Genomic DNA, 23,342 nt, shown 5'->3' with positions numbered 1-23,342 from the left:
CTAGACTACGTAGACATTTTCATATTCTTGTTTAATAGCAATATAGAGTCCTTCCCCATTATCATCTTTCAGGATGTTTTCTTCAAATTACCAGTCTAGCCTACACTTCCTGGAAGTTTCCCAATCATGTTCCATGGACCGGCACCGGGCTGTGGCATGCCAAAAACTAGGCTACACAAACAAGCAAAGCCCCATCATGCCACACCCCGCTAGTCTGTGGAAAAAACTATCTCCATGGAACCAGTCTGATGCCCAAAAATGGCCACTGATCTAAAAGGTGACTCCTCAAGAAGTAAGGAATCTGTGCATTAGTCAGAGGTAGCCCAGTTGTATTCCATATTCCACCAATGAAGAGGAGCAAATCATTTAATTGCATTTTTGCTTCATACTTATTTAACAGAGATTTACCCAGAAAATCAAATAGTTTTAAGAACATCAAGGTTCACTCTAAAATTGAAGCAAATTCCAATTACCAAATGCAACTCTGGAGGAAGATGGACCCTCAAAATCTGCTCAGCAGATCTCTTAACAAACAAGCAGATAATTTAAATGGTATATGATGATTATAGAAGAAAAGGAAAGTAAAGGAAAATATATAACATCAGATTCTGTTTAGGATTTGTCCAGATACTTAAAGAAAGCTAAACTAGAACATCAGGGCCCACATATTAACATGTTAGTAACAACAGTATTTACCAAGAGAGATTCTTACCCTCCAATTTCGAATTCTCTTTAGTCTACTAGGAGTTTTCTCCAGTATCTGAAGAAATTCATGTGTTAACTCTGTGAAAGAAAATAGATGTAAAATTAATGTATTTGAAATGCTAGCTTAAATCCTTAAGTGAATTATCAGTCAAAGAAAAAAGATGTTTTACCTTTATAAAGAAAGCATACACAAATTAATGTTTAAGACTTGCTGTTAACTATTATTATCTCCTCCCATCAAAATTTACATATGACAATGCTTAAGGATATGAAAGAATTAAAGGAAGGCACTTTTTTCTAATACATACTACATGAAAAGCAAACAACATGTGTTGAATATTAGCGCTCTCTTCTGTACCCAAAGATTTCACTGGTGCAATGTTAGCTAGTGTTCTTATGGGGGGCTTTCCCTCAAGCAACATTTTGGTAATTTTTGAGAGGCTTCTAATATGTTGGCTATTCTCCTTCCATTAACATCACAGCATCACCATTTTGTTTTTGTTTTTAATATTGGGAAGTGGAGCTGCAAGTCCTCATGGCTCAAATATTGATCACATCATGTTAAGGCCTAATATCACTTGTTTTATCATAGTTTGATGTTTGAACCCAATTACTGCTTGTGTCCTAATGTAATATGGGAAGCAGGATATTATGTCTTTTCATACAATCACAGCTAAAATGTACTTTCAGTAATAAGCATTGAATTTACTACTTGCTTTGTATTAACAAGAGTCTTTATTTTTACATAGCATATTTTTTCAAATACTACAAACTATAGAAAAAACTACTTGGTACGTTTGTTATGATCTTAACGACTTGTAATAACATATAGGTTAAGAATTACTGATACGGTGAACCAGATTCTTCAAAAGCAGTTAATGGTTAAAGTGTCAATATTTTGTTATACGGTAATTATATCCTTAACCTCTGAAATTTATCCAATATGTAAAGGATGTTGACTAGTGCTAGGAAGAATTATATATTCAAGGAAAAATGTCTATATCCTAAGTCTAAATGCTGGTTTAAAGAAAGTTGTTGGTCTCTGAATTCATTTTGTATTCATGGAGAGACAAGACTGGATAATATAATTCCTTATGATCTAGGTTCAATTCATTGTTTAAAAGTTGAATTGCAATCTGCAGTTGATAATTCCAGAGGAAAAAGTTCCAAACATATCCATGTAAAATAAACAAGAAGGAAAAACCTGTCTATCAGGACAGTCATTTTAATTAGACAGAAAGAGAAGAGAGTAGCTTATGGAAAGAATGAAATTATGACATATCCTTAGAGAGAGAGAGATGGCCACCCATCTCACAAAAAGTGACCATGATAGCATACAACAACTTTTTAATATATTTCTGATTTTCTCTTACCTATACACTATTCTTCCTCATTTTCTTTGTTTCTTTTCTAATATGTATATTATTTTTATAGCTACAATTGCATAGGTACGTAGGAAGTCAGGAAGGAAATAAATTTCATACTCATTTTCTTACTTTTGAAAACAGACCCTTACCTCCAGAAAAACTTTTCCTCCCCAAATGGCCTATTTGACAGTTAATTGGCACTGAAAGAATGCTACTTGTTAGATAAATAGTTCTGAAAATCTACATTTTAATGGATTGCCTAAAATTAATTTAATATTTTTATTAGGATTTCTTCTTGTGCTGCAGTTGGCAACTAACTGAAAAGGTCAGCAAAAGATGAAAAATACAGAGCCAGACTGACTCTCCTCACATTATTTTCAATCAGAATACCAAAACACTTCCAGTCAGATAGCCACAACTTACTTCCTCTCTTACTAAATCTGCATCTACTAAACTTTGAACTTTCCGCATGCCCCATTTTAGGCCTGTTCCAGGCTGTGGGAATCGCCACAACACATCGCTGCCGACTGCTGCCTCCATGAGTTACATTTTTGGCTGGTTCCAGGTGGCAGGGACACTGCAGCCTAGAACTGGCCGAAAATGCAACATGTGGAGGCCAAAAATGCAATGCATTGAGGTGATGATGTGCTGCGGAGATCTCGGCATTCTGCAACTGATCTAAAACGGAGTGTACGGAGGCTGACAATATGATGTGCTGAGGTGGCAGTGGGCTGCGGTGATCCCTGCAGCCTGATCAGCTGATTGGTGGTACTTCAGAGGCAGATCCAACCGCTAATCATCTGGTAGTGCTGAATCAGGTTGCGATAACATGCTGATGCTGACCAGGTTGTTTGCTGCAAGAACACGAGCCAGATGAATACTGATGGAGGCTGGTAGGCAAAGGCAGATATGGTAATTTAAACCCAGAACAGAGAGGGGGTTTTGCCTTCAGTTTTGTAATTGTATCTATACCATCATCCCACTGATGATATCATATCATCTGGCAGAATATTTTCTCTCTCTTCCCAAATGTTTTGCAGAAAGATTGTTTTGAAATCTGAAGACAGCATAGATGGTTATGGAAAACTCTACTGCAAGCCAATAGCGCAAACATTCTTAATTAAAGTGTAGTAAGTTGGCTCACATTACATTCTGAAAGATCAAACATTAGTCTTCAGGAAACTAAACACGATGTATAAATTAGCCAATATCACCTTAAGAAAGTTAATATTAACACAGTGTATCACAATTAAAGTTAATTATTTTTAAAAGGATGTAGGGATTGTATTACTTACCATCAAGTAATTCTAAAGTTACAGAAGCATCTACATATTCCCACCAATGTTTTCCATCCGTTGATACGGGGATTTCCCAGTTAGACCACTTGCAAGCCAAATGTATACATACACATGCTATCACTGTTGGTTTGTACTGAAGACAAAATGTAGTAAGGTGCAGACTGTGGTCGGGAATGTTTCATAAGTGACAATCATGGAAAAGACAAAAAACAGGGGGAAAGAATTTGTCAACATATATTCAAGGCAATTGTTATGGATAGTATTTTTTTTTTTAAGTTTTAAATTTTGGACTTTATGAAAAAAATTAAGATATGTAACAATTTAATGCTTCTCATGCTAAACACATGGAAATATTCAGTTTTACATTTAAAACATACATTTAATATTGAAAAAAAGCCAAAATATTGATGCATATAACTTTTTTTTGCAAAAATCAGCTCATCTAGATTTTACTCCATCGTTGTTGTTGTTTTATTTTGAAAGTCACTGAGATAATAGCTGAGCTATCAAGGAAGGAAAAACCAAATTTTTATCTTCAAATCCATCCTGGAAATATAGAATGTATTAATTGTTATTGTTTAAAAAACGATGAATTTATGCCAATTTTATATGCTAAAATAGACTTAAAAAGGGTTAGAATAGCAGCTATCAACCTGTTCCTTTGCCCAAATTATATGTATACATCTGTTCTTGCATTTTTACATATAATAATGTTAATCTTATTCTTTAAATAATATCTGTCATTTCAAACACTTCACTTTGCCATTTTTTCCCTTTTTATTAGTTTAATATCTTAATTGAGTTCAAAGTTCCCAGGATATCTCCTCTTCCCTCAGGTTGTTTTTTCTTATAATTTTCCAGATGAAATCTTTAATCCCATTTTAATGTCTGTTACATACATGCTAATCAACTTCTAGCTGTCTTTTGTTTTTTTCTTTCATTGTCTCAAGGCAGAAACACTAAGTTAGAAACTAAATAACTAAGGCAGAATAATTAAGGAAATAACTAAGGCAGAATAACTAAGGAAATAACTAAGGTAGAATACCAGCAAGTAGCCCGAGCCTGTAAAGGTGAAGCAAGGAAAGCTAAAGCTCACAATAAACAAAGCCTTGCAACAAAAATAAAATAACAAAAAAAGCTTCTCCCAAAATATTAAAACAAGAAAAAAGTCAAGGAAACAATTGGTCCATTGCAGGGAGAAAGTAGTAAAAAGGTGACAAGCAAAAGGGAGAAAGCAGAGCTACTTAACACGTTTTTTGCATCTGTCTTTACACAAAGGGAAAAAACCAGTCCAACCTATCAAAAACAGCATCACAAAAACATATTAGGAACACAACTTAAAATAGGGAAGAAAATGGCAAGGGAACACCTGTCTACCCTAGATGAATTCAAACCATTAGGACCAGATGGATTACACCCCAAGATTCTGAAGGAACTGGCAAATGAGATTTCAGAACCACTGAACTATATCTTTCAAAGATCCTGGAGCACTGGGAAACTGCCAGAGGACTGGAAAAAAGCTGATGTAGTTCCCATCTTCCATAAAAAAAAAAGGGGGGGGACACAGATCCAGGAAACTACAGGCCTATGAGCCTGATCTTAATACCAGGGAAGATTTTGGAAAAGATAATCAAGCAATGAATCAACAAATACCTAGAAGCAAACTAAGTAATAATCAAAAGCCAACATGGGTTTGTCAAAAACAGATCATGCCAGACTAATCTTATTGCATTCTTTGACAAAGTGATAAAATTAGTGGACCAGAAGAATGCTGTTGATGTGGTTTACTTGGACTTCAGTAAGGCTTTTGACAAAGTAGACCATAACCTACTACATAAAGTAGAAAAATGTGGGATGGACAGCAACACCACCAGATGGATTCAAAACTGACTAACCAACTGCACTCAACATGTAGTGCTCAATGGAACTGCATCTACATGGAATGATGTATGCAGTGGAGTACCCTAAGACTCTGTTTTAGGCCATCTTCATCAATGACTTGGACGAGGGGATAGATGGGGAACTCATTAAATTTGCAGATGACACCAAACTGGCAGGAATAGCCAGCACTCCAGAACACAGGCACAAAATACATAAGGATCTTGACAGACTTGAACATTGGGTGCTATCTAACAAAATGAAATTCAAAGGGTAAAAAAGTAAGGTTCTACATTTAGGCAAGAAAAACAAAATGCACAGATACAGTATATGTGGTACCTTGCTCAACAGTAGTAACTGTGAGAGGGATCTTGGAGGATCTTAGTGGACAACCATTTAAATATGAGCCAGCAGTGTGCAGCAGCTGCCAAAAAAGCCAACATAGTTCTAGGCTGCATTAACAGAGGGATAGAATCAAGATCACGCGAAGTGTTAATACCAATTTATAAGGCCTTGGTAAGGCCATACTTGGAATACTGCATTCAGTTTTGGTCACCATGATGCAAAGAGGATGTTGAGATTTTGGAAAGAGTACACAGAAGAGCAACAAAGATGATTAGGAGACTGGAGGCTAAAACAAATGAAGAATGGTTGCAGGAACTGGGCATGGCTAGTTTAATGAAAAAAGGACCAGGGGAGACATGATAGCAGTGTTCCATTATCTCAGGAGTTGCCACAAAGAAGTCAACATATTTTCCAAAGCACCTGAGGGTGGAACAAGAAGCAATGGGTGGGAACTAAACAAGGAGTAATTTAGAACTAAGGAGAAATTTCCTGACAGAACAATTAATCAGTGGAACAGCTTGCCTCCAGAAGTTGTGAATGCTTCAACACTGGAAATTTTAAGATGGTGGATAACCATTTGTCTGAAGTAGTATAGGGTTTCCTGCCTGAGCAGTGGGTTGGACTAGAAGACCTCCAAGGTCCCTTCCAACTCTGTTGTTATTATTATTATTAAACTATGGTATTTCCCAATTCTTAAAAACCTTTTACCCACAAAATTACCAAATGAATTGCCGTGTATTTTATGCTGCGTTTCTTAGCATTAAATATCTGCCTTTCTCCTCTGATATGTTTACCAAGGTTACGTTGATTTTCACTGCTGTATTTTATTTTGATTTAAGTCTGAAGACTCACTGGACAGCATTTAACTAGTTAAGTTGTAAATAGGGTTTAAAAAAAAAGACAGTAAATACAGAACCAGATAGCTTCTGTAACGGGAAAATTGAAGCTGGTTCTAATGTATCTAAGAACGTATTTTAACTAATGCCTTAATTTCATTTTTTTAAAAAAACAATCTGATATTTTTATTAAGAAAAAAATTGGCATTAACTACAAGGGTAAACTAGAAACAGCTTTGTACTTACCAAGAAGCTCGGATTTCTAGGTTAAGTTTATCTCTCTGTAATCTTTAGCTGCTATTCAGGCTACCAATTTTAGACTTATGCACTCACAATCGAGAAAATGCCACCAGAAAGCACCACTACACTTCACATTGTGCATTTAACCCCTTTGTGCCATTAGGCCCTTGTACAATACACCGCACTGCAAACAGGAAGGTACTACCACAGTAGACAGCCCAGTCGCCTGTTGCAACAAGGGTTAGACACAGGTAGGGGACCCTGCAGTAAAGGAAGCTATAGTGTGCTACAACAGTGCAACAAAGAGGTTCAGGATAACAACCTGTTGGTAGCCATGAAATAGGATGTCTGTGCCAAATCCTTGCTTGCTGTAAGAAAGAAAAACAATTGAACATCAGTAACAAGGATTTAATTATTAAAATGCCATATATGCGATGCTCAAAAGCTTCTCACTTGCAAAAATAATTATCCAATACTGCACAACATTTTCACTCTCTCCACCAGAAAAACTAATTGCTTCTTTAAAACTGAGGTCAGAAGAACACAATCTCTCATCTCACATTATGACTAAGATAAATTATATGTTTGTGCTAAACCCACTAATGTGAATATTTGCATAATTTCAGGCTTGCATGTCAATTATGTAATTGCTTATATTATTCAATCCACAGAACAAGTGCTGCCAAATAAGGAAGTACAGCACGTGTAAACAGTACTTTCAACAGAAGATTTCCTTGTGCTTTCAAAGGACATTCTCTGCTACAGTGGTGGAGAAAATGCCTTTGTGCATTCAGTGGATATTGAAATACAATATAAATTAAAATCAGGACTATACGCACTAATCTCACAATGCCTTACTTCTTTTTACAGCAAACAGTCTCCCAAAGAGACTACATTTAGGGATGTTCCAGTTCAAATTCAATCTAAAGTGTACTCAAATGTTATTTATTTCAAATGTAAGTTAACTCTGAATTATATTTCATGTAAAAAGGATTTTTTTCCTTAAAGGACCAATAATCATAATGTTGCTAACATACTTGACTTCTACTTAGACAATGAAAATGCATTTCTTTTCTTCCTTTAAAAAATTCTTCTCCATTGCCTGAGTTTTGTGACCAGGGCAGGCCTCAAACAAGTGAAGGGAAGAACTTATGGAATAACTAGTTATGCAAACATATTAGTTTGTTCCCCATAAATTCTGTATATACTAAAAATGAAGTGGAAAATATATATATATATATATATATATATGACGGTCTTGGTATATTCGGGTTTCTTCCCGTGTAGGATTTGGAAATTTCTGGCGACGTTTCGACGAGGTCCCACTCGTCATCTTCAGGCTGGTGTTTCTGTCCTTGTTCTAGGGCGAACACTAGAACAAGGACAGAAACACCAGCCTGAAGATGACGAGTGGGACCTCGTTGAAACGTCGCCAGAAATTTCCAAATCCTACACGGGAAGAAACCCGAATATACCAAGACCGTCATACCTGTATCCGTGAAAATCTACGAAAACATATATACACACACATATATATATATATATATATATATATATATATATATATATATATATATATATATACACACACACACACACACACCTTTTTACAGGTAGTCCTCGACTTACACAAATACAACTGAGCCCAAGATTTATATTGCTAAGTAAGACAAGCTGTTAAGTGAATTCTGCCCCACTTTATGACACTTTAGTTATTAAGTTAGTAGAAAGGTTGTTAACTGGCTTCCCCATTGACTTCTTCTGCTTGTCAGAAGATCACAAAAAGTGATCCTAGGACAGGAGTCTTCAACATTGGCAACTTTAAGCCTTGTGGACTTCAATTCCCAGAATTCCTCAGCCAGCTGGCTGAGGAATTCTGGGAGTTGAAGTTCACAAGGCTTAAAGTTGCCAAGATTGGCAATCCTTGTCCTAGGACACTAAACTGTCATAAGTATTGTGCCAGCTGTCAAGCACCTTGATCATGTGATCTTAGAGATTCTGCAATGGTTGTTAAGTGTGAAAAACAATGCCACTTTTTTCAGCGACATTGCAACTTCAAGCTGTCACTAAACGAACTGCTGTAAATCAAGGACTACCTGTATATTATTTTTTCTTAAAAACATTTAATATGGGGAATTAAAAATTAAATAAATATGAAAAGTGATGTTAATTCAAGAAATTAAACATTTTGAATTAAAAACACCTTCATGTCAAAGTATTAAACAAATATAAGGGACAAAAAAAATCCGTAGACAAGATGGGAATGTTCTACAAATGTAGAAATCTAAAGCTTAGAAATAGATCAGAAATAATAGTACTAATAATTGATGTGTCACTGAGAAAGTTCAAGAGATTTATATTTCGCATCAAAAAGCCTAGAAGGGAGCCTCTGCATCAGTTATTAATATACTTGAAAGGTAATTTAGTCTAGCTCTTCAATAATCTGGATTTAAACCATCTAATGTCCATGTAAAGAAATAACCAATATTTTATACCTGGGTTCTGAAATTTTACAATATGATAATCACATGAATTTAAGATCATGGTGTTTTAAAGAGCCATATTGGTGCTGTGGTTAAAGTACTGTATTGCAGGCTACTTTTGTCCATAGCCAGGAGTTGGATCCTAACTAGCTCAAGGAGTTCTAACAAAGGCCCAGAACATAGCAACCCTCAAAGTGAGGTCTGCTCTCACCCATCCTTTTGGCCTTATGTAAGAACCTTAAGATTTGGCTCTGCCAGTTGGCCAGGAGTCCAAAGTGTTTTCCTGGAGGTGATCATAAGATTAAAGCCATGTTCTCACCTCCCTACTTCATTGTAAGGTTCTCCTATCTTAGCTACTTTTCTTAATCTTTTATATTTTATCAGACTGTAAGCCACTCATCAGAGTTGTATGAGTGTAAAATGGGTGTCAAATAAATTAAATAAAACACATGTATTTACAATTGAAAGAAATATTAACAGTTGCTAATGTCCCATGAAATTAATTACATTCGATTATGAATTTTGAACAGGACATTCAGCAAAAAGTATTTAAAAAGTATGACATGTTATTTCAAAGTGCTACAAATTATACTCACAATTTGCTTATGAAAACTATAAATTGCCTCAAAAACCACCAAATTCTACTGGTGGACGGTAAAATAGCCTATATGGATCTTTTTGGAAGAATTTCAAGGTCAAAAGACTAAAAATGTATATAAAAAGACTAAATTATTAAATCAAAGAGTTTCAAATTTAAAACTGAGTTTTCAATCCACATATGCAGCATTTTACAGTATCCATTCTGCTCTTTTTAGATATTTATTCCAGTTATTCTCCATTAATTCCAAAACTGTCACAAGGAATCAATAATAAATCCTCAATTGCATTTGAAGTCCAAGCTTGGGTGTAGAAAAAAGCAAAAAGGCAGTGAAACCCTGTACATAATGCTATGATTATCTGGCAATATGTCCCATTAAATTCAGTGAGAGCCATTACTGGGTTATTAAAATGAAATCACCATGGTTTAAAAGTTTTCCATTACATGGTGCATTATTTAAAAAAGTATATTAGTCATGTTCAGAAACTGAATTCTATCAATGTTCAGCTCATATTAATGCAGTGAAAGATTCTGTATTCAGATTTACTTGAAACCCGCCCCCACATAAAAAGATATGCTTTTTATGGCATGTAAACACAATAAAAGTCTTGGCTAGACAGCATTAGAAGTTTTAGATTACATTATTATTATTATTATTATTATTATTATTATTATTATTATTATTATTTATTAGATTTGTATGCCGCTCCTCTCCGAAGATTCGGAGTGGCTCACAAGAATATATTCCTGAAGGGAGATCAGTGTGAACATAAAGTCAGTGGCTATTGATAAATATAAATCATTTTTTTTTCTTTTGTGGTACTATAACTTTAAAGATTGTTTGGCAGAAGTAGTAAATAAAAAATGGGAAAGGAAACCCTTCAATAATAACTGATGAACAGAGTTTTTTTAAACTTATGTTTACTTTTGAAACAAGACCATGTTTAATGCTTTTATAAATCCCATATACCAAAGCAGAGAGTTGATATAATTTTTCTCTCAAAATTCTCCTAAAGTGACCAGTACATGAGCTACTTTTTAAAGAGTTTTCTTGCAACTGACTATACCACTGATGGTGAATCTTTTTGTCACCGAGTGCCCAAACCAAAACATGCGTATGTCTGATCTCTGAAAACTCAGACCAGATTGGCCAGTGTGCATGCGCAAGCTGGCCACCTGGTCTTCTGATTTCCAAAATGTGTATGTGCACCGCCAGTTGGTCCTCGGCATGTACAAAGATCAACTGGTGATGGCACACGTGCTCACAGAGAGGGCTCTGTATGCCACCTCTGGCATGCATGCCATGGGTTTGCCATCATGGGACTTATACCATTTATTTCAAATTAAGGAAAGATTTGGCATTTAGTTAAACTAATTCAGACATGTTTCCAAAATCAGTAACAGAAACAGTGGTGAATTCTTATTGTATTTCTAAAAAAGATCAAAATAAGATCAAAATAAGATAGATGCTTATTTCAATCTCTGAGAAAATATTCACAAAACAACATCAAGCTGTCAATTTTGAGTTTAGTAACTTTAAAACTGAAAAAAATCCCACTTATTTAGTGGTTAAAACTGTGGAGACCTTTTGGGGGAAAGTGTATTTTTGAGGTTTGATGACTAATAGCACTACTTATTCTTGGAGTAGTGTCATAAAATTATATAATAATGGAAATATAATTTTATCAATAATGTAATGCAACAAAATTTATTCAATTATCTGAATTCTATGAAATGTATAGCCAAATGATCAGAAAAAAGAAGCACAACTTGAAATTGGTATCATGTAGCTTTCCTTCATCTGTAGCTAATGAGCATGAATGTTTTAGAGAGCCAATCAGGTGTCATTTTGTTTTGGCAAGGGGCCAATGAGATCACAGTAGGATTCAGTTATTGATGTTATTAATGTAGCTGAGAGGACATTTGTTGGTGTAATGTGATCATTATCAAGTTGGTTGGGTTTTTTGTATTCTTTCATTTAGTGAGCTTGTAAAACGTAACAAAATTAAAGTAATGGTGCAAAGAGTTGACTGGTTGCCCAGAAAGCGATGTAAAATAGTATTATTAAGAGAACAAGGCTATAGTTATAAAGAAATTAGAAGAAAAATTGGTGGAAACTTAAACAAAGGTGGCATTTCTAAGTTTTGAAGAGATATAAGGAGACTTATAACCATGCTGGTAAAGACAGGAAGAGGTACACAACAACAAGTGATGATAGAAGAATTAAGAGGCTGTGCCTACATGACAGAAAAAAAATCATTTGGGTGTATCCAAAATGAAATGGTGCAATGCAATATGAAGTTGAGTGCAAGGACTGTTTGACGCAGATTGCAGGAATTTGGCCTAAAATCTAGTATTTCATGAAAAAAACCACTTTTATCTCTCAAAGGTTGAAAAGATTAAACTGGGCTAAAATCCATGTTACGTAGACAGGGTACTACTAAAAAAAAGAGAGGTGTTATTAGCCATCAAACCTCAAAAATATGGTAATTACCCCAAAAGGTTCCCACAATTTTGGCCACTACTGTAATTTATAATTCTTTAATTTTAAGCATGCTTATTGAACCAAGAAAACCAACATTTGAATACTGTAATGTCTTATTCACAAGAATAATATTCCACAAATAATTTAATAAGCCACAACATCACTATCTCCCTTGTGAGATGGAAAAAAGGAATCAGATAAATAGTTACTGACCTCTCACTAACTGCGTACATTTCACAACATCTGTATGTGGATGTTCAATGGTAATCTCAAAACCTGAAAAATTAAATGTGTTATTTCACAAATTATATGTTCTCGTAACCGTATCTTTAAATTTTATTCAATAACCTCATTAAGAAACAAAATATATCATTGATTGTATTGAATACTTTCTAAAATAATAAAAAATGTACAACATATTAGTATCATTCTGAGAGACATAAATATATATTTAAAAGATATTTTGTGTTACGAAGGCTCCTCTAAAACATATTAAATTAATAGGCACTCCATTATTGAAAGTACTATGCTTACCTAAAGTTTGAAGCATTATTGTTTCAAGTAATACCAATTCCTGGGCCTGCTGAAGATATGCCTAAAAATTGGGAAACAAATTTGGAAATATTAATATAATTTTAACATGTTAATAGTTCCAAGAATGATTCCCCAAAAATAGATGGGCTTGTTTTAGGTATATTGTTTGATCAGGTCACAAAAACTGAAGCAGCTAAAAAAATTACAAGGATAGAAAACAGAAAAGCTTTAATTCAAAAATTTCTTTTTTTCCAAATAGGTACAGGTAGGCCTTAACTTACCAACACATCTGGGATTGGAATTTCTGTTGCTAAACAATGCCGTTGTAAAGTGCTTAGTGATGCAATCCAATGCTAGCTGTTGTAATTCCAAACACATGGACGTTAAATGGGAAGTAGAGAATTCTCAAGTAAAGAGTGCAGGCCTGTTGCATGGGAATGGGGGAGTGCTGTGGTGCTGCACAAGGACAGGGAAAGAATATGCTGCAGCTCAGTGATTTTTTTTGGAACACTGTGGGTCTGGGCTCCAAGAAAACCCTGAGCTGTAGTAATTACTCCCGGAAGCCTTAGCTGCACAGGGCAAAGTCCCCCAAAGCAGCCACCACACAGGAGGCCCCAGTATGGTAGTGCCCCAAAAAGCCCCAGCAGAGCTGCACTGCACTCTGAGATTCCTGTCACCTACTGTTATTTCAAATATTACTTTCCAATTTTATTTTAGCCAGATGGGATGAAGAGTTTAGGATTCACAGTATTTCCTCTGATACTTTCTGCTGCTTCCGTCATTCAACCATGACAACTTATTCTTCAGGTATTATTTTCCAAAATAGCAAGGAATGGTGGAATAGGAAAATGTACAATATTCCAACCATTATTATTACTATTGGTTTCTGTGTTGCTTTGCAAGTTCGCTGAGCGCTTTTGCACTGGAGATAAATTCCTTGCGTGTCTAATCACATTCAGCTAAATAAAGTATTTGATTCATTTCTAGGAAAGCAATGCCATAATGTTCCCTGAGAGCAGAGATCCCCAAATTCCTCTCTGGATGAAGAGGAACATCTGGGATTGCCCATCGTTTTCCATACAGATGATCCCCATGACGAGACTGTAAAACCGTGGTCTTCCTTGGGTTTCAGAGTTATGGGAGTTGGAAGAATCAGTTTGCCCAAGCCACAATTCAAAGCCTTCACAGGGACACTAGTTCAACCATGTCCTTTCGTAATCACTTTTCACTGGGAATAGTTTGTAAACTGAGTTTTAGATGTTAAAAAATTCAAAAACACAGGGTGATTTTCTTCAATCCTCAGCAAAAAAAACCCCAAAACCATGCAAGTTTAAAACTTTAAAAAAAATATTTGGAAAACAAACAGCAGGAGTGATTGCAATGTTAATTTTGGAAAGCTTTTACATGGGCAAGGGGAAAATTCACTTGAAATAGGATTTTGAAGTAATTTTAAGAATACTTTCTGTGGTTTTAAAAAATCTTATTAAAATATATGTGAAGATTTTGAATTTAAGTAAGAAACATTTCCCTGGGAAAATATTATGGATTAGAAAAAAAATTAAAGACTAGTTACTAGAGGCGATCAAAAAATCCCAAAAAGATTACAATTAAAGGAAAAAAACCACTAATGCATAATAAACAGTATTTCACCTCTGAAGAATTCAAGGATATTTTGCAACAATGTACCAGAACTTTGTCTTAGGATTGTTTGATACTATACAACAGGTTCAAAACAAAAGATACAAAAAAATGCATGAGCCTTTGAATGAGTCTCATCTTTTGAAGTAGGGAGTCAGGTTGCTTTGCATATGTATTTTAAATTGATAGGCTACAAAACAATGATGCTGACAAAAATGCTATACAAGTCTTATAAATGAAACCAGCTGATGTTTTAATAGCAGGAAGGTACACATAAGTAATAAAAAAGAAAAATGATTTGGATATGTGGATTTCAAATAAGATAATTTCCTTAGTTTGGATTGGCAAGGTATTCCTTACAGTTATAAGGAATTTCTAGAAAAGTTAAGCAAAAAGAAATAAGCTTTTGGGATATTACTTAATAACTATCAAGCAGATATATTTTGTTATATTTTTAGAGAAACTGATAAGTCCTGGTATTAAAATTGAAAGGAAATGAAGGAGATAAAAATTTAATTTGTGGGACATTGAAGGAATTAAAAGATTAAAATTTTCAATGTTATTTCTAGTAGCTCCTGATACAATGTTTCTTAATTAACTTTGAATAGTGAGGCTTTAAAGATTTGTTTATAGACATATACATGTGAAAGGATTTGCTGTATTTTAAGAAAAAAATAAGACACTGTAAAATAAAGGAATACAACATTAATTTACAGTTTAAATACATTCTTATTTATTATACTGTATTGTTATTTTTAGTAATTCTTAATGGGCATTAGATAAAAGATGAGATACGGGATGAAGAGATTTTTGGCTGAAATGTTAGAAAAGATATTAAGTTACTGAAATTGCTTCTACTTGTCATAATAAATAGAGAAGTCAACTTTTTTTCACTTTTTATATATTTTACTCCATTTCCCTTCCCTTTTTTTCCTGCACTTTACATTTTTTGTTTGTATTATTTTTTTTCTTTGTATTTTTAAATTTCAATAAAAATATTATTTTGAAAAACACACAATGTCCTAAAGACTTTTTATTTCTTTACAACTAATACAGTATAGCAGTGATGGCGAACCATTTCCCCCCCAGGTGCCGAGAGCGTGTGTGCACGCACTATCGCACATGCCTGAGTGCCCAGACCTCTAATTCAGTGTATCAGGAGGGCAAAAACGGCTTCCCCTGCCCCCCGGAGGCACTCTGGAGGCCAGAAATGGCCCATTTACTGACTTCAATTGGGTTCAGTAGGCACGTTTTTCAAATTCCCCAGGATCCAGAGGCTTCCCTATAACCTGGGAAGAGCGAAAATTCCCTCCCCTGCCCATCGGAAGCCAAAAACTCCCTCCCAGAGCTGTGTGAGCCAAAAAATCAGCTGGCCAGCATGCACATATACAATGGATCTAAGCTGGGGCAACAGCTCAGGTGCCAGCAGATACAGGTACACATGCCACCTGTGGCACACGTGCCATAGATTCGCCATCACTGCACTATAATATTAATGGAGATTGACAGCAAATTAGAAGCAGAGAATAAGGAAAAACATTTTTTTTTTACAATTCCATAGGTTGTCACAGAAAATATAAATGATAAATGATCTTCCTGCTAAGGAGAATCTTGTCAAAGTGAAATAGTAACTATTTCATTTTGACAAGATTCTCCTTAGTAGGAAGATTTTCCCTCCAATGAAATCTATACTAAGTCATTTACTGATGATTACTGTGATAGCCTACTGTTAATAATTTTTAATAATGGTAGAATGTTAAGCAGAAGTGAATTACATTTGCATTTAAATTTTTCAAAAAGGAGAAATAATAAAAATATATATTGTTGTTAATTAACAATGAAAGTTAAAGCATATAAATGTTTCATTTGAAAAAGAAAAAATAGGCAAATCCTTCTAGTTAAAGCTCTATATAAACATACCTCACTCTTTGTGTCCAGCTGGGGCTCTAGAGGGTGAAGGCAAGCGTGTGCTACTTTGATAACATGTTCAAGTTTCCGTGGTTGTTCTTCTACTTTTGCAGCCAAAAATAACGCAGTAGGAGAGATAATCTGTGGGTAGGAAATGCAGTTTAAAATATTATTTATTCATCTATAATTAAATTATTTAATTATAAAGTATATGCTTTATAATATGCTATATTACTTACTACTGGTCACTGGGAGAATATTAACTAAGTACAGTGGTACCTCAAGATACGAAACCCTCGTCTTACGAACAACTCGTGATACGAACTCGGGGTTCAGAAAAATTTTGCCTCTTCTTACGAACTTTTTTCGAGTTACGAACCGGCGTTCGGAGACTGCTGGGAAGCCGCGCGGCTGTTTTAAAAGGTAACAGCCGGGCGGCGGGGCTTCCCAGAAGCCTCCTGAACGCCGGTTCGTAACTCGAAAAAAGTTCGTAAGAAGAGGCAAAATTTTGCTGAACCCCGGGTTCGGTTCGGGAGGTTGCTGGGAAGTCCCCGAGGCCGGCTGCGACCTTTTAAAACACCTGCGCCGCTTCGCAGCTGTCTCCCGAAGCCGAACGCGGAAGTTCGGCTTTAGCGTTTGGCTTCAGAAGACAGCTGCGAAGCGGCGCGGGTGTTTTAAAAGGTCGCAGCCGGCCTGGGGGGCTTGCCAGCACCCCCCCGAACTCCGAACTTTTGCCGAACTTCTGGGTTCGGGGTGGTGCCGGCAAGCCCCCCAGGCCGGCTGCGACCTTTTAAAACACCCGTGCCGCTTCGCAGCTGTCTCCTGAAGCCGAACGGCAAAGCCGAACTTCTGTGTTCGGCTTCAGGAGACAGATGGGAAGCGGCGCGGCTCTTTTAAAAGGTCGCAGCCGGCCTGGGGGGCTTCCCAGCACCCCCTCGAACCCCGGGTTCGGGGGGGTGCTGGCAAGCCCCCCAGGCCGGCTGTCACCTTTTAAAACAGCCGCGCGGCTTCCCAGCAGTCGCCGAAAGCCGGTTTTTTGCGGGGGGTTTTTTGGTTGCACGGATTAATTGACTTTACATTGTTTCCTATGGGAAACAATGTTTCGTCTTACGAACCTCTTCCTTGCACCAATTAAGTTCGTATCATGAGGTATTACTGTATAATAATACTGTGTTGTAAACATTGAGTATTGTAAGTCTTATTTTGTCACTTAAAAACATTAGACCAATTGTATACTTCGAAATATTTTTAACAGAAGTTAAGAATCAAAAGGTACACTTATTTTGGCTTGTGCCCAATGCAATGCTGATCACAATCAATGCGGAATTTTTAAAAGATTTTCAATGTGTGAAGCAACAAAATTATTTTAATCTTCATCTTATAGCCAGTAAATTTGATTGCTGTCTGGGATAAAAAGTCTAGTAAGTACCTAAATTTGGAATTTTAAATATTCCTTCTCATGTCAAACTCTCTCTAACTAATACTACTTTTATTAGAAGACAATTAGCTTCATCTCATGGATAGACCTTGGAGTTCTTGGGAGGTCGTTTCATGTAAAAAAAAATTTTAACGAAAAAGGACGCCGCAGCGGCGCTGCAAGCAGAGAGGTCTTTTCACGAAAAAATTATTTTTATTTTTACATGAAAGGACCTCCCTTTGCTTGCGCAGCCGCATCTTTTTTCGTAAAAATAAAAATAAATAAAAATAAAAAATCTGTTAAAGTAAAAAACAATGGGATTCCGGGGGCGGAGCTTTGGTGCCACGGACCGTTCGGGTTCGGGCAAACTTTGCGTGAAGTTCGTCCGAACTTGCCGAACCTGAACATCGTTGGGTTCGCCCATCATTAATACTAACATATAACCAGAAAATATTTGACCAATGAGCATTTGTAAAAAAAAAAAGGCTGTACAGTAAAGGAGGATATGGCTAGTCTCAAAACTCCAATTTATTAAATGGCAACTCTTCCCATCTACCTAACCCTCTTAATAACTCTATCCAGTTTTCTAGCTCAGAACAGTTCTTGAAAATAAAATAGTATTTAGAGGTAGAATTCTGTATCATGAGAACTTCCTTTTAAAAAACACAAGGCAACATCCCAAACATCAAGTTACCTGCAATTACATTTTGCCAGATTACACTAAAGTCCATTGATGGTTTTTTTGTTTAAAGAATATTACTTTGTTGTTGTTAGACTAGGCTATTAGAAAATACCTTCAGGGCGAACTGCATTCAGAAAAGCATGCTAGGCTGAGATTACCATTACTAAAGTACCTGCAGTTTAGTCTGAACTATAGCCTTTATGTTTTCATTGCTAACCTGTTGACTCCTGGAAATGCTAATACGGTTTACTTCCAGTGGACTTAATAAGCAGCATCCCATGAGAAAACAATTCCATCTAAGTTCATGAAGCTGAATACCCCAAATTACGTTGTCCCTTTTTAATTTTGTGCAAAAGTAAATTTGAATTAGGCTTTAGCTTCTTTCCAAAACATATGGATTTTCATAGCACTGACACAAGTTGAATATAGATCATTTATCATTTTAAAAAATCTTATTTCATTGGTTTGGGATCTGGATTTCTGATTAACCTCTTTTGCTCCCATGTGCTTGTTGACACCAAGCATATGGCTACTGGTTTCTATAGTATATAGTTCTTGGTTTACAGAAGACAACATGATTACTGGTCAAATATATATTGAAAAGCTATTAACTCATATATCTTGTTCACCCATTATGTATATTAGAAAATTGAAACCCTGATAAAAACAAACATTTTAAAAAAGTATTCTGGGAAACTGTCCAGAACACATTCTTTATCACAAAGAAGATACTATAAATAGATTATATTACAAAACAAACACATCCCCCCCCCCAAGTTTCTAAAGCCATGAATCACAGGATAATATTTCAAAAGCCATTTCTAGTTACATGTTATGTCAAGTTGAGATATACTTACATTTCTATTGAATTTTGTGAATGAATGGTGCATATAAAACCGGTGCATATAAACAATTGCAGTGTTTATTGTAAGTTGAGATCTTAAACTGTGTCAAGGAAATACTACATATGCATCCTCTATTTTAACTGTTTTTTATTTTTTATAATGTACCCTGACAAGAGACCCTTGTTCAGATGAGGGGCTATAGAAATAAAAACAAATAAAGCTTGCATTCAGCTGCTTTGTAAAAAAGTTATGATTTTTTTCAAGTTATAATTTTCATGGGACTGAAGTAGTTTGCTAAAATAGATCTCGTAAACACAAGCGTGCTATTTGCAAAAGTCCTAACCAGTAGGACAGGGATCCACAGCCTCCAGCCCATTCAGAATTTGGTTGCAAGGGCAGCGAGCATGTGCTGTGCATGCAAATGGAGCTGAGAGCGTGCATCTACCACTCTCACAGGATCATCTCCTCCTCCCCACCTGGCCACCAAGACAAAAAGGGTGAAGACCACTGAACTAGAACAAAGTTTGGGCAAAAAAAAAAGAAAAAAGCAATCCTTCTTGCCCCCAGGCAGTTCCCTATGCCCATAGAAAACCCATTTGGGAGGGAACTTCCAAAATGGTGTATACAGTTATTATACAGACATTACAGCATTCCTTTTCAATAAGAACATTCGGAAAGGAACTCTATGTGCCCACATTGGCAAAATAAAACCTGGATTCAATTCAATGATTATATCCAGTTGCACAAGTAAAATTTCTGACTTCTATGTTCCAACTAAAAAAAATCCATTCAGAGAATAAAAAGGTGTCCATGAAATTTTTGAAATAAGTGATTAAAAGTTACAATGGTGATACAACTGTGGATAATAAAGCATCCTTAGGGTTGGATCAGGCCCTCCTTTCAAGCACTTTCAGTTCTGAGTCACCTATGCCTGGGGGGTGAACAGGTCAAGAAAAGTTGCTGCCACCATGCAGCATATATAAACCAGATTCATCCTTCCACACTAGTCTTCTGGTGAACCAGGAGAGGACTTAATGGTAAATCACCACAGCTTTGGCCTGGCTAAACTACTGAAAGGGAAAACAAATAAAATTTCAGGAATCAATAGTTCAGTCAAGCTGAGATGTGCCCTAGAAGGCAGGCAGACAACTCCAGGATTTAACTATAAATCCACTTTATTATTGGTGCCAAAAGAGTGTAAGGTTCCACAGACACAAGATACAGTTAAATGTTTACAGCCATAATCCTAATGCAATTCCAGCTACAGCCTAACAACTTATTGTCTAAGGTAAACCCCCTTGTGCAAGTCCAGCCAACTCTCTCAAAAGGCACCAGTGTTTTTCCTGCTGAAAATCTGACAGAACTCCCTTTTCATTTATTGGCTTTTGGGATCAGACAATTCCCTGTGGGCAGATAAGGCTGGTTTGTGATTTAAAGGGCCAGATGCTCTCCACTAAAAGGCAAATGCAATTTGTGCTAATGTTACATATTAAACACTAATATTTTTTAGAAAATTATTTTTCCCATAGTGCCATTTTAAATGACATTATTCTATAACCTGAGTTTTAGAACCACATCTTGACTTAGCATAAATGTTGATTTTTTTAGAACTCAGACTATTCCATTTCAAAAGCTTAACAACTTGTGTCTGTTACAAAATGTTGGCTTTTAAAATTCAGCATTCATGTTGCCAAGATGATTCAGAAATAATCTTCTGTTAACATCTTGTGTACTAAAAACTAAAATAATTATAGAAATTATCAATTATAAAAACTATAAAATGTGTTAGCTTTAAACATTAAGTATTCACAAAGTTTATTTAAATAGATCTATTCTCCTTTTCAGTGGTTACTACTTTCACAGATTTCACAAGCAATATGTGAAATGTCAAATAACAAGTTTATTTCTAAAAATGTTCTAACTGATCTGCACTGTGCAGCTTTGCATTACATGAACCATAAAAACTCCAATTGATATGAAATATCTCAAGTTGAGGCAACTTCGATGATTTCATGGACATAGCCATGCAATTTTCTTGGCAACAGTATGAAAGTGATTAGTAGCTGCCTTCTGCTGGGAATTTATTACTTGCCAATCTAGAATAGTACTGTGGAGTTTCTGCAATGTTTCATCCAAGTAATAATCAGATCCAAATCTGGTTAACTTTTTTAGATAAGCTTACCAGAGTCAACTGAATTAAAACAGGCAACTATAGAAATGAAATATTGGTCTAAATTAGGTTTGCTAAAAAATTCTGAAAGTACTCTGATATCTTAATTACATTTCATTAAATATGTTCTTGTATTTATACAAAACTAATTCAGTCTGGATACAGAACTACAAAAAATAATGATAGCAGTCACTCCTTACGTCAAGCTCCAAAAAACCTGTTGAGAATACCAGAGAGGCTATACAGTATTTTCAATTTCATTACTCAAAAATACCAAAAGTTCGATTTAATAATCTTATTTTTCATGATATTTAACTTGCCTAGATTGTTTTACTCTCCTTTAAAACAATTTATACACCCTTTCCTATTTAAAACAACTGGATGAAATTTCTTTTCCATCGTTCCCATCAAATGTCTCAAAATTGGCATTTGGAAAAAAAAAGTGGGGGGAAACTGCTGTCTGTTCCTTACTCTGCCACCAAACCATGAAGTAAAAGCATCAAATCTTTTAAGCTTGACCTACTGATAAAAAGAGGGCATGGGGGAGGGGAGAAGGAATTTAGTTTAACCAACAGTTTTTTGTTTCCTGATTGCTTATTTGACCCCTATGAAAATCATTAAGTGTTGTACCTCACGATTCTTGACGAACTTATCTTTTCTTTTTATGTACACTGAGAGCAAATGCACCAAAGACAAATTCCCTTGTATATCCAATCACACTTGGTCAATAACGAATTCTATTCTATTCTATAAGTGTGGTACCTCATGATTCTTCACAAATGTATATTTTCTTTTATGCACACTGAGTGCATATACAGCATAAATTCCTTGTGTCCAATCACACGCGGCCCATAAAGAATTCTATGTACTAACCGTCTACATGTATTAACCAACGGAATGTATTAACCGCCTCTCTTGAATCGCAATTTTTAAAAAATCACCACCAACGGTAAAAAAAAAGGAAGAAAAAAACCACCATTACAAATCTGAGATTCCCAAACCGTGTTTAAGCAGCCATTAGACAGCCCACGATCCTTTTAACAATCAACCAAACAGAAAAAAAAAAAGGCCCCTGGCTAAAACTCCAACCGCCATTCTCCTCGAGACCCGGCCAACCGAAGGGAATTGAGTGGGTGGACGGTTGTAAAACAAGCCAACTCGCACGTGTCCGCGTGGAAAAACTTTAAGCCCCAGCCCGGAGCGCAAAGGGAGGCAGGCAAGCGCCGAAAACTCGGCCTCGCTTTTTTTTCTCCTTGACTCCCGGGGGAGCCCGTGGCGCCTTCCCGACTCTCCCCCCTGAAGACGGGAGCGGAGGCCGACGGGGGGTGGAGCCACAGCAGGCGAGGCCTCTCAGGCTCGCCATCGGGGCGGCCTTCCGAAAGGAGCCCCCGGGACCAGGCCTCGTTTCTTCCCACACACACGAAAGGCTCTTTTTCCTTCCCCTCACACACCACCCCGGCCTCCCCTTTCCCCGTTCCGAGCCCGCCGGGCGGCCGCTTTTAAGGATACACGTTGAGGCGCTGGCCCATATCCTGGATGAGATTGGCCGCCTGCTGCCGGTAGGAGAGCTCTTTGTCGGCCTCGACGCCGCAGTGCCGCGACGGCGTGTTCTCCAACCGTTCCCGGCTGAAAAACCAACGCGAACTCCCTTGGCCGCCTCCGCTAGGTCCGCGCGACCCCGAACTCGCGCAAGGTCCGGAACTCAACGCTGCCGCCATGACACTTCCTCCTCCTCCTCCCGAAGCAGCACTCGCCGCCGGCGCGCCCGGCTCCTCCTCTTCCATCGCGGCACTTCTCGCGAGAATTCAAAGTCAAAGCGCGGGCAAATCGGGTCTCGCTCTGCAACTCTGTGTTTAATAAATCACAGAGTTGCAAACTGGTGGGGGTTGCGCCGGAAGGAGAGGCTGGCGGAA

General features: G+C 36.7%; 1 protein-coding gene across 4 annotated transcripts in view; it reads right to left on the bottom strand.

Moving 5' to 3' along the window:
* CCNT2 (cyclin T2) overlaps nt 1-23,342 on the bottom strand; it is a 365,293-nt gene that overhangs the window by 3,805 nt on the left and 338,146 nt on the right. Inside the window, exons 1-8 of one of the 4 annotated variants that reach the window (XR_011557138.1) lie at nt 22,939-23,199; nt 19,272-19,353; nt 16,328-16,456; nt 12,770-12,830; nt 12,449-12,511; nt 6,676-7,037; nt 3,368-3,531; nt 713-783 (exon numbers count right to left, since the gene is read on the bottom strand). Coding sequence is in view for 3 of the 4 variants with exons in the window: in XM_070731328.1 (XP_070587429.1) it covers nt 713-783; nt 3,368-3,531; nt 6,992-7,037; nt 12,449-12,511; nt 12,770-12,830; nt 16,328-16,456; nt 19,272-19,353; nt 22,939-23,147 (825 nt within the window). In the remaining variant the exon portion in view is untranslated. Of the gene's footprint in view, nt 1-712; nt 784-3,367; nt 3,532-6,675; nt 7,038-12,448; nt 12,512-12,769; nt 12,833-16,327; nt 16,457-19,271; nt 19,354-22,938; nt 23,212-23,342 lie in introns of those variants that run through there. The other 3 variants (XM_070731328.1, XM_070731337.1, XM_070731345.1) reach the window with 3 other exon arrangements.

The sequence above is a fragment of the Erythrolamprus reginae genome, chromosome 1 (genome assembly GCF_031021105.1).
Source record: "Erythrolamprus reginae isolate rEryReg1 chromosome 1, rEryReg1.hap1, whole genome shotgun sequence".
Lineage (NCBI taxonomy): Eukaryota > Metazoa > Chordata > Lepidosauria > Squamata > Dipsadidae > Erythrolamprus > Erythrolamprus reginae.
This window is presented reverse-complemented; position numbering and strand designations above follow the sequence as displayed.